Below are 12442 nucleotides of genomic sequence, written 5' to 3'. Positions count from 1 at the left end.
TGATGTTTATCTCCTTCTTGCACTGTCTGAAAACAGCTCGGGTCTAAAGACATCTACATGCCCATCACAGAAGCCCTTCGATTGTGCTGCGGCCCAACGTGCGCAAGGGCGCGAAGGCCCATTCAACGCTGCTTGCAGCTTTAATTTATAATTTGCTTTCCCCTATTTATTAAAGACTTGTTTATTTTTAACCATTACTTAACTGGATTTTTTTATGTCATATTTTTTCTCTTTAACAGTACTTTGTTTCCCCTCCAAGGTGGTTGTAGACGACTTTCAAAAGTGCTCCTGCTTGTATTTATTTCTTCAGTCATACTTATCTATGTAAAATTGTACATTTTTAAAATCAAATATCCCTTTTAATTTAAAAATGATCACCTGCTGGGACACAGGGGATCTAAAGCTACTGTATCAGGTGGAAAAACTTATATACTGATCACGTTTTACTTAGAAATGTCAGGTGTAATCAATTATGAGTCAGCTACCAGAGTCACAGAAACAACCCGTCTCTCCTCTGTTCAAGGATCCACATCCCTCTCAGATACAGTTTGAGAGTAATTATTGTAATGAGAAAAGTTACAACTCAAGTCTGAACCTAGTGGATAACTTCCTCTCTGATGTGGAAAACTCCAGTGAGTCAGATGATAGATTAAATCCCAGCCACTCCCATCCTCTCTCTCTCTCTCTCTCTCTCTCTCTCTCTCTCTCTCTCTCTCTCTCTCTCTCTCTCTCTCTCTCTCTCTCTCTCTCTCTCTCTGTCTGTTTGCTCTCGTTTCACTGAAAACCACTTCATCTACATGTGTGTACCTGTTTCTATTTCCCATCCCACTCTTGTTGTTCTCAGCCCTCATTATTTCTTGCTCAACCAATCCCCATGCACATTAGGAAACCAAATGGACCTTCCCTCTGTCCATCCATTTATTTTAGCTGTTAAAAATTATGATTAACTTTGTGAGAATGCAGCTCAGTTAGTTCTTATACAAACACACGCACATACAGAAACACAGACACACCCAAAAGACATAAACGGAGGCTCCCATTTGGTTAGTAATGGGTTAAATAAATCATATATAGCTTGCTGTCAGAGCCTTGTCTGCTGTAAAAGACTTAAAACTATGGTGGAAAAAATGTGGATGTATTATATGAGTTTAATAACAGACATGTACCTCTTTACACAACTTTACAATTATAATTGTTTTAGTCTCATGTCTGAATGAGTGCCAGAGGCATATCTGCATAAATGTCACAGCAGGTTTGACTTACCTGTAACATTTCTGTAACCCTTTCAGTACAGCACAAGTCTGGATTTAATACTTAATACTAAAAAACTAGTAACACAAAGAATAATAATTCACCTTTTTTTGCAGTTTGAGGTGTCCTGTGAATACTTTTATAGACATCTCTATAAAAGATGTCTTACTTTATTGGGAACATGCTTTTTGGGCCACAGCAGATTTAAAACTGGCAGAAAGGCTGGCTCGCTGCACCATATTCAGTTCTCTTTCAGCATCTATTGTTTCAACTCCTATGGTCCTTCAACTCTTGCAAAGAAGAGCCAGCATCCCCAACAGTTTTTGTTTGGATTTATTTGGAGCTTGATGGCCTAAATACAGATTGTTGTTCAGTGTGGTGCTGCACAATAAACCCATCAGCAAATAAAAACTACAAGTACCAAACTGATGCTGACAGGAAACTAAAATGAAGTCAAAATAAGAGAAATAAAAACATGTTCTAATAACTCTGATCATATAAAATAGTTGAGTTGTGTGACTGAGGCATGAACACAGAAAGTCTGGTACAGGTTAAGTGACAATAATCATGTTTTTAGTTCTTAAACATAGCAAATGATGTTTCTACATCCCACATGAATTCGCATTAGTTGCCTCACACTCACTTTTTTGTGTGCATGTAAACGGGTTCATTGCTATGCAGAAAGACAAACGTACACAAACACTATAAACACATGAGGGCACGCACAAACACATAAGAACTGCACACAGAAACACACACAAACCAAAACTAGAGACATCCTCCCACTGCACAAACAAAACCAAAAAGCACCTGTCAAACTGGTAGTTTCGAGTGGTGGAATGGATGGGTAGGTGGAGTGGAGGAGACATAGAGGGAGGTGCGGAAGAAGAGAGAGAGGAAGAGAGAAAGATCGCCTTTAAAAAGCAGATTAAAACAGGTTACGCATCTCATTCTGGAGGAAATCAGACACACATACACACACACACACACACACACAGTGTTTTGGACTATGGCTTCCACAACCGTAGGTGATATTCTGCCCACAGGCGGCAGGATCTTAACCTCCATTCCTGACCTGTTCTTCATCCCCGAGTTTGTGAGTGTTTAATTTAATTTAATAGTATGTGAGTTATTTTATGGAGTTGCTCTTCCTCTTTGGTGTTTCTTTCTGTTCTCTTTGAACAGATCCCTTGTCATCTTGGTATTTGTCTTTCCAACTGAACTCAGGTGAATCATAAACCAGGATCTTATTCCTTATTCCTTCCTTCCTTGTTCACTCAGGCTGGCATCATTTAGATTGTGATCTTGTGTCCTTTCTTCTCTATCTGCCTCCTCATCATCATTACTCCACTGAGGCAAATCTCCGTTCAGATAGAGATCTGTCTTGTCTTGTTATGTTGGTCAGCAGGCATCAGTGTTTGATCAGTGGAGCCAACACAGAGCAGAGTGACCAGCTAACCAACCGTGAAGATTAGAGGAATTGATACGTTGGGTCTGGTCTGAAAACATGGAGGGATAAGATGATCAAACGGATTTATTAGGTGCTCAGAGCACCGCCAATAAAAACAACTCATATCTTCTCTTCATCTACTCTTTCAATTAAAAATTTGCGGGCACAGTTACTTGGAGAGCTTGGCAAACAGTTAAGTTTACTGACAGTTGTCCCCGCAGGGCAATTTGTTGCCAGTGAAAAACATCCGTTGCCATAGTGACAGGAAAACCGCAACCACAGCAACCAAGAGAAAAATATCAAGAAAAAATTAGTTTGAAAAGTATTTGATTAGCCTGTAAAGTGTCTATGATGCAGTAACTTTACTTCTGATGATTTCACAGTCACATGTTGAGTATTGTAATTCTATAATTACTTATTCTTTTTTTAACATCTTTGCAACAATGGCAGGAGTAGCAAATAAAGCAAAGGAATATGTGAACTCCCTTATTAATAGAGGTTCAGTTTTACATGACTAAAACTGTAAATACTGACATTGAAATTTTTTGGGGGCGTTGTATACTTTTACATTTGTAAATGGAGAGTAGCGGAGAGCAGGAAGGAGGGAATCACATGCAACAAAGGGCGGAATTGAGCGCAATTACAGCATTAACCTTATGTAAGCCAAATATGACTCCAATCAAACTTAGATCATATTGTTTTATCAAATTTTTCTGTTTATTTAGGGTGCAGAGTTTATTTTCGGAAAGTATTGAAAGCTTCTATTTCCTGCTTATCTCTCACACCTGCCCTGATATGTAAGAGATAAGCTGTGGAGGTGGAATACATGACAATTACCCTACTTGGATCAATTTTGATTTATTTAATTGAAGAAATTCAACACGTATCTCCTTTTTAAATGAATAATTCAGAAACTGCTATAGAATATCTGCAGTTTATGTGCAGGGAACTGAAGATTAAATCTGTGTGACACAAGTGGAAAAACAGCTTCAGTTAGCGGAGGGAGGTGTAAATCTAAACCAGCCATCAACTCACATGGTTCACTTGCTGACTTTCTTCTTTTTTTCTGGCTGCTGGCCAGTGTACCTTTTCATAAAATAACCTGTTGCTCAGGTATGCAAATGTACTGGTAATGCTTACCTGCTTACCATTCTGGTTGGAGTTGGCATGGATCTATTAAAAGGATGGGCTAGACGACTGTCAGAGGACACACCTGGCGGCTTTTTTAACGACTGTTTCCTGGTTGTTTTCTTGTGCTATTGTCACTCATATCCTCTTTCACAATGACATAACACGTGCAAGCAGTGGCATTGTGTGAAAATTAATCCAGCAATTCAGATAAAACCAACAATGGAAAACATATTTGCATATGTTGCATATTTGTGGCTTTAGAGCACACAAAGGAAAAGGAAAACTAAGGAAACTATACTATATACAGACCAGTTTAAAAAAACTCTACAACCAGTTTAACTACTTTTAGGTGTGCTACATATATTCATTTTAATCAGTGTGACGCATTTAACTTGAAAATGAACCACTGCAAACAATGGGAATATACATAAAGTATTTCATTGGGCAGTAATTTCAAACAAATGTTGAAATTACAAGCTGAGGTCTTATGGGTTGTAAGATGGGTTCAACTGATTTAAAGGAATACTCCACTAAAAATGTTTCTTTTGCTGACCAAATACTCACCCCCTGTGGCTTGAGAGGGCCCCTCCTCATAGCTCTGAAGCTCCACTGGTAGTAGCGTATTTAGCAATTTCTTGGCCAAATGTAGATTGTTCTGAACTCGTTTAAGATACAGATCAACAGCAGAGAAGTGGATCATACTGCATGAGTGGCTTGATAGGTTTCTATAGATGTTTGAAGTCCAACAGAAATTAAACTGCCTTTTATTTGTGTACTACAGCATACAGTAGGCCTACACATCTGCTCTGTGAATCACTTTTCCTGAAATCAAAAGGGAGAAATTTATATTTCAAATTCTTTGGTTTCATCATGGTTCCCCTTAGTTTTACAATATCTTAATTGAATAACATTTTATCATCTGCTTACGTACCTGAGTCCTTATTTCAATACAGCAAATCAAATCTTGAATAAAGCAATAACATGATGTTCGATTGTAGGCTAGGCAGATGGTCACACTGAGCCTGATTGCATCCTGCTACACAACACAAGAGCCACATTAGCTTTCCCACTAGAGATTCCTTCTTATCTAACTTACAAACACAAACAGCATGTAAACATACCTGAAAATGTTACTTCGGACCCGTTAGATGCTGGTTTGGTCGTTGCTCTTTAACATCCCTGTTAGCGATATGCTGTCTGTCCATGACTTTTAACTGTAGCAATTTGTTTACTTTGTCTTCGTTCTGTATGATGTGGCACTGTTAGCCTGCCAGCTAACGTCACCGACATCGACAGGCCACCCCAGCTGGCCGAGACAAAAGAAAGCATTTCTGATATTTCCCTAAAGACCTTTTTTCTTCATTCTAGTAATACCAAATTATTAATACATTTAAAAAACATGTTGACATAATTTTTGACTGCAAAAAGGGATGATTAAAAAAGAGTTGAACATGTTTTTCGGCAGGACTCTGGGTTGCAATTGAAGTCCATTTACAGCTGCAAACTGTTCAGAGCCACCTGGTGCTACGTGTTGTGTACTCTTAATAAATTTCAGTGGTTATTTAATAGGCTGTAGGCCAATTCCCTTTCACCTGGAATGGAGTGGATATGAATGGATAATGTTCCTGTGGTATGTAGATATATGGGAGAAGTCTGATACGGAGTAGTAGAGATAAGGCTTATGCAATATTTGCTGATACCATGACATGTGATAGTTTAAAGTAATGTTTGTATGAAGTAAAGCAGTTTTTCACCGTAATGAATTGTTGCTTCAGGTGTTTGCTCACCTTTGTATCTCGCTTTCTCAATGCTCGGGTATTTGACTAATGTGGCTTTTTCCCATCAAAGGTTTGAATTCAACATGAGAAAAGTTGTCACATAATAATAGGAACACAGAAAGGCTGTTACACCTTATTTCATCACTGAATGTCACCAAGTTGAAAGATCTGCTTTCTAAAGAATTAAGGCAACAACAACCACGTCTTACATGTGGCCTATTTTCTATTTTCTCTATTTCAGGGATTAATAGAACTGTCACTTAAATATGACATTCGGATGTTTTCTGGATAAAACTTTTTAAACTATGGGTAAACCAGACCAGATAATTTATTATTGAATTGATTTGAAACATATTGAACATATTTTCCCATTATAAACATACTAAAAAGCTCGATATATATTATTATGTACAGAAGAATTGCTTGACAAATGTGATTTTGTTAAAACATACATATTGTACAGTAGTTTTACTAAATTTACATAATAAAATAGTGTACTGATCATATGAAAAGGCACATTTTCTCTACCAGTGACTCAACCATTTTATTCTTCATGTTATGTAGACAAACTTTGTTTAAATTTAAATCAACATTTTTAGATTCTCCTAAGGCATAATTTTGGAAATACATACATAATGCATGTAGGACATGTCCTTTTGATATAATTGGAATGATATTGTCATGCAGAGAGGAAAAAAAATGTCTTTCTAACATTAAAGCTACTTAGAGGCAGTTCATGGGATGATTTTTGTTTCATGCTAAAGACATGTTTGAACTAGCGGGTGTGCAGGTCTATTGTCTGATTCAAGGTGTGGCATATTCTTTACATATAGTCAGATTGAATGTTGGTTGCTGAGCTTTAAAAAATGCATACCAGCTAGATGATGAATAAAAAATGATGACTGCCCTGAAATGTTTTCCCAGTTAGTTGAAACTACTACTACTACTTTGAATCTGAATGAGGCCTTGTTAGTGTTTGCTCCAGGTGTATTCTGCTGCACATCTGATAATTGTTGGGCTTAATGCTGATGGGATGAGCTGTAGAAGCACCTGAAGATGGCTTTCGTGTAGCCCATAACTGCCCAACAGCAGAAATTCAAAGCTTATCAAATCATTTTTCACAGCAGACATTTTGACTGGAGGAAAAGTACAGGTGTTACTACTAACATTAACAAAGACTCTGTTGTATTTAAGTTTACCAGTAAGCCGTGACAGTGTGACAGTGAGTTAACACACCCAATACCAGGAACCTGGACTGAAGCAGCTCAATGGAATTCAGGCATTACTAATTTTATTGTTTACACCTGCTTCTCCTGTCGTGACTTGTCAAAATGTCTTCTGTTAAAAAGGCCTCTCATGACACTGAGAGAAAGTCTTATTGCATGATGTGTTGCATAATCAATCTCTTTGTGCTAATAATCACATTTCAAAGTGCCTATTATTGAGGATAAAATGCTGGAGGTTCACGATGATGTAAATGCAATACAGAATTGAGTACAACTTTTAAGGTGCAACACTGTAATCCAGTCAATAAACTTTTATCTGCTCACACTGTACAAGAACAAAACTCTGAAATGCTTATTGCAAACTGTGTACATGAAATATGTCATTGTTATGTCCAATATGAATTTCATTGAACTTTATTATTATTATAACAGCAGCTGCAGGAATGTAAGATGTTTTGTTCTTTTTCATCAAGTGAAGTAAATGACCTGAGTTTGCTTGTTGCCAGTCAAATCTTATAATTTTTGTTATTGGCTTTTTGAACACTGAGAGCATCATAAATAGCTTTGTTGACCATTCAATCAGACATTTTTTGCCTAAATGTCCTCTATTGTATTATTTTATGGAATGATTGCTCCGTCCATAAGATTTGAAGACTTGTGAGCCAAAACAAGTTCTTAGAAATTATCACAAGACTTTACACTCGCTAACAAAAACCGCATCTCTGTCTCCCTCCCTCACCGGTGTGACCCTGCAGGTGTTCGGTGGTTTGGTGTGGATGCTGGTGGCGTCCACCTACGTGGAACCTGAGAACCCTCTGGGCTGGGTGATGTTCGTCTCCGTCTTCTGCTTCGTCATGACGACACTCTGGTTCTTCATCTTCCTCTGTGGAGCCAATCAGAGCAAGATCTGGCCCTCCCTGGTTAGACACACCCACCACCTGCTGATTGGCTAATCAGATAAATGTTTAACAGTAGATAGACTAATAAAGTTTATTAAGTTTTCCAAAGTTTGTAGTAAATAAAGTTAATCATGTGAATTAAATATATGTGTATATACCTACACCTGTGACTGCACACACACAAACACATGCATATACATACAGTATGTATAACATCTACTGTTTCCTCTGCTGTCCCCCCCCCCCCCACATCCCTCCCGCTGCAGGATGTGGGTTATCATTTTGTGGCAGCGGTTTTCTACCTCGGTGCGTCGGTGCCTCTGGCGTATATCACCCTTATAAGAGGAGAGGCTGTGAAACTTATCCCAAGTGGTGTGCCGCTTAATCCGCTAATGGAGGAAATTCTCAAAAAGTACCGACTGAGCATCGCTGCAGTGGTATGACACACATACACATACACATCCCACCAATTACTATATTTACATGTACTTCAATACACTGATATACTGTGGGGAGATTACCATGTAAGCATTTTATTATTGTCCCAACTCACATTAGGTCATAGACAGTTAAAAAATAGAGTAAAACTCAAAAAAGCAAAAATGTTTGTGTCATTGTGTAACTGCTTTTATACAATTTCCCTTTCAATTCTTCTCAAGTAGCTTTGAGGTTGGAAAAATAACTTTATTCCACATTGTCTGACAGTATCACAGTATGACAGTATATTCAATATATTCCTGTATCAGCTTGTTCCAGCTCTTGTTTGAAGCAACATGATGTTTACACTGAGTGGAGTAGTCCAAGACTCCACGTTTTTCATTATTACACCATTCAGTCAAATAGGAAATAATCCACATGCATCATTTTATCAAGTTATATAACTTTATATACATTTCTCCAAAATTCTTACTTATAGTTTAACGTCTTCACTAGAATTCAGAATAAAATCTTGTGGGTTTGATTAATGTTTGTCTGTATAGCATGAGTTTGTAATGACTAAGAGAGTTGAAGATATAATCTCTTACTGATATAATTTATATATATTTTCATATATTTGTCTGGAAATGAGGTAAATTATTGATTGTGATATTTCAGCGTACTAACGAAACAATCATGCAGACAACATACAACATAACAAACTAAGTCAAGCAAGATCTAAAGTAATAATTTGAATCATTTAAATGTACAACATTCTTTGATTTCAACCTCTTAAATGTGAGAATTTGCCTTTCCCCTTTTTATATCATTTAAAACTTTGAATAAGTTTGATTTTGAACTGTGGATTCGACAGAACAAGCTACCTCAAGATAACAATCACCCGTCTGTGTGTTTCTGTGTGTGTGTGTGTGTGTTTTCAGGTGATGTCCTTTCTGGCTACTCTCCTCTACTTCCTCCATACCATCTTCTCCGCTATTCGATGGAGGAGGTCCTAAAAAGCACCAACAACAACCACAAATAAAAAGAACAAGAGGACCAAAAACCGAAGAAACCAAATAACCCACTGATCTGTCATTGGAATAAATACAGAATTACGTTTTTTTTTTGTCCGTTTAATTTTCATCTCAGACAGTCTGAAAAATAACCAAAGTGCCAAAACATCAAATGAACGAATGAGCGTAAAACAAGCAGTCAGAAATAAATGTGGTATAAGGAAGGTGGATAAATAAGTGTATAAATAATCAGTAAAAGCATTTATGAGCAGGTAGTACATTAGGATACATGAAGACACATTTATGAAAAAACTTAACAAGAGAAAAGTCTTAAAGGGTCAGTTCACCCAAACTACAAAAAACAACCCCGTATGTTCTGTATGTTAGAACAAGCTGTCACTGTTTTCATTGGGATTGTTCACAGTAACCAGGACTATGTTGCTGGATTTCACAAGTCTGAGCTCCACAGATTAAACTTCATTCACCTCCATTGTACTAGTGTGCAGGCTGAAATCTTTTAAAGAGGAATATCTTAAAACCTAGACAAATAAAACCAAAACTATCTGAATGGCCAGATACCACAGTAGATAAGGTAACCAGCGTTAAAGTTCAGATATTTACAAGTCTGTCTTGTTAATTATTGGCAAACGTTGGCCCAGGCTGTTGAGCTTACATGTTAAAGAGGTACTCCAGGGATTTAGTAGTAAAAGAATAGTCAAACTTGAAATAGCAGAGGCCGATATATCGTTACTTTTATGGTGCATACACACATATGGATACCAAGTAGTCGGCGTTTTCTGGTTTCTCATAAATCTGTAGTTCTGTGTGTGTTTTGTTGCGTACATAATTTAAATACTGTGCTCTGTGCATTGACAAAATCACATTATATCCATTAAATTTGTGTTTGATTATGTTCCATGCTTGCTTGGTTTTCATGCTTTTCTGTATTAGGTGCCAAGTCGGAGTTTGCTTGTTGTAGTTATGACTTGGATGTTAACGCTATTTACAAGTCAGAAGCACGTAATTGCTGTAATTACCACGTCAATGAGCCACACCGTTGCAGTGGGTGACATGTTCTTTGGCCCTGAAGAGTTTGGGCACGTTAGTTTGTTTGGAAATGGCTCCAATGTCGTAGCTCATTGATGTGTTTTTGATAGTTTTTTGGATAAAAATGGTGATCTACGGCACAGAGGAATAAGATATTGGCTCTGTACATGTGATTTGTTGACAATAAGAAAAATATAGAAATTCGTCAGCCCTATCCTTTAACAATATTTAAAATCAGTGAAGCGCCCCTTTAAATAATCTCAACTGGACATCTGGTAAATGCAGAGTGCTGGAAGTCATTTGAATTGAAAGTGACCACATGGTGATTGTTTTCAGTTTGTGTCCAAAAACTCATATCAACTCAACACCTGATAAGGAACAAGAAGTTATTTGTTATCCGTTAAACTACAGAACACAATAAAAACCCATTTTCTGGCCTAACATAACTCAGCGGAGGGTAATTTAGGTGTCACTGGTCATTGGTGAGTTTACTGTACAGGGAAAATGATCAATGTCCCCAAAATGTTATGTGTATTTCTTAAAGGACCATTTGCAGTCTATATAAAGATGTATTACAGATTAATAATGAACAGATGTTTGGCTCCAGCTTGCAGTAAACATTTCTACAACTTAGAGGTAGTATAGCGCAGAATGTTTAAATTACTAATAAACCCAATGAGGCTTGTACCATTCAAAACCTGAAATATCCACAAGACTTGATTGAAGAGAGAAACGGCCAATAATTTACTGCATGTTTACAATGATCAAAAGATAAATGTAATGGATAAACAAGTCTCCCTCTTCACCACAAGTCTTTTTTATTCATTTTCATGTACAATAGCTTTAGCTATCTATTTTATTTTACTATTTTTGAAAGGCTTGGTGTTAATGGATTGATGTTTGGGGATGATTTATTATTTTGTTATTTTCATAAGTACTTCCAGAAATTCAACATGTAAATATTGAGATGATTTCACTTTACAGGTATTTTTGGATTATGATGTGAAATAAATTAATTGGACTTTCAAACATTGCTGCCTCTCTCTTTGTTCAGACTTCATACCAAAATACTTATATTTAATGCAAAATAACAGTAGGCTGATACTACTGCTATACATTAAAATTTTGTAATGAAGTATATTCTGTTGTCATATTGCGTTATAATATAGTGGTGGCTGAGACGTGTCCCACAGCCCGGATGCGGTATCTACTGTAAGTTTGTATATCTGTGGGTACTGACTGATTAAAAAGCATTACTGAAATCTGTCCAATCAAAACAGTGTAACTTCAGTTTAAGTTTAATGTGTAAAACATAATTTTCTGTGGGTTCATCACTATGATTGCCCCCTTTCTCATGGCATATAGTCATTCGATCTACTGTTAATCTATAAATATTGATACAAGCAACTTTATTACATGTAACATATCATAAAGAACCCTCATTATATCCTGAGCCAGAGTAGATCTGAAATCAGGAATATGTAAACTGAATCAACTGACAATCAAATATAAGTAAGAGATAATAAAGGGTTAATGAACCTGCAGGATGGTTTTATTGTCTTCTCTGCCTGTCTGTCTCTGCTCCTGACTTACCTGCATGTTATACTATCAGGAAAGTGCAGTTACTATTATAACAAATAGCCCCAGGACACACGTTTTTCACTGGATAGTATTGCTTGAATGTTCCAACTTTCCAGCAAAGAATGCTGCACAATTACCCCTAAACATCTTTAACCATCTCTACATGTCTATATTTGTTTTGTGTTTTGCCTCATTATCAACAGGACTGAAGAACTGTATGTTCTCCAAACACTGCAGTCCAGAGCAAAACAGTACATCTAACAAGATATGCTGTATAAATCTCACCTTTTTCTTAATTTTTCCTACATAATTCTTATAGATTCAGTTTGCATGGTGTCAGTGCATCACAATGCAAATTTGCCCCAAATACTGTATAGTCTGATTTATTATGTTTGGAAAATCTGGGATCTTAACTACAGTTTAAAACAGCATTTATTGATATTTTGGCCATTTGCAGATATGGGAACAAGCTGTAAACTACAACTTACTGTGGATATATTATCATTTTATTACGCTGATATGGTTTTAGCAAACAGTTGCTTATTTACACATTATTGTTCATTTGGAGTCGTGTTTCTGTCCAGCTGATGAATGTAAGCCCAGTAATCACTCTCCAGAAGTTTAGTTGGGCTGAACCTTCTTGGTCTAG

General features: G+C 36.9%; 1 protein-coding gene and 1 long non-coding RNA gene across 3 annotated transcripts; one reads left to right on the top strand and one right to left on the bottom strand.

The window, feature by feature from the left end:
* The first annotated feature begins 1645 nt into the window (after window positions 1–1645).
* On the top strand, window positions 1646–10375 carry LOC121911322 (myelin and lymphocyte protein-like). Of its 2 annotated transcripts, none has more exons than XM_042432682.1 (4): window positions 1646–2347; window positions 7592–7756; window positions 8002–8172; window positions 9094–10375. In XM_042432682.1, exons 1-4 carry the CDS (start codon window positions 2261–2263, stop codon window positions 9166–9168), a joined length of 498 nt encoding a protein of 165 aa, XP_042288616.1. In that variant the 5' UTR covers window positions 1646–2260; the 3' UTR covers window positions 9169–10375. The 2 variants fall into 2 exon arrangements, with proteins under 2 accessions (XP_042288616.1, XP_042288617.1); XM_042432683.1 differs by lacking the exon at window positions 1646–2347 and adding an exon at window positions 5294–5462.
* Window positions 4145–5135, bottom strand: LOC121911323. Its single transcript, XR_006099829.1, has 3 exons — window positions 4954–5135; window positions 4764–4868; window positions 4145–4654 (listed from the first exon to the last, which is right to left on the bottom strand). It is a non-coding gene; the product is annotated as an uncharacterized LOC121911323 (long non-coding RNA).
* Window positions 10376–12442: the final 2067 nt, after the last annotated feature.

The sequence above is a fragment of the Thunnus maccoyii genome, chromosome 14 (assembly GCF_910596095.1).
Source record: "Thunnus maccoyii chromosome 14, fThuMac1.1, whole genome shotgun sequence".
Lineage (NCBI taxonomy): Eukaryota > Metazoa > Chordata > Actinopteri > Scombriformes > Scombridae > Thunnus > Thunnus maccoyii.
This window is presented reverse-complemented; position numbering and strand designations above follow the sequence as displayed.

Coding starts and splice junctions, on each gene's coding strand:
- LOC121911322 (XM_042432682.1), top strand. CDS start 2,261: ATGGCTTCCACAACCGTAGGTGATATTCTGCCCACAGGCGGCAGGATC. Junction 2,348..7,591: donor TGTTCTTCATCCCCGAGTTT/GTGAGTGTTTAA, acceptor GTGACCCTGCAG/GTGTTCGGTGGTTTGGTGTG. Junction 7,757..8,001: donor GCAAGATCTGGCCCTCCCTG/GTTAGACACACC, acceptor CTCCCGCTGCAG/GATGTGGGTTATCATTTTGT.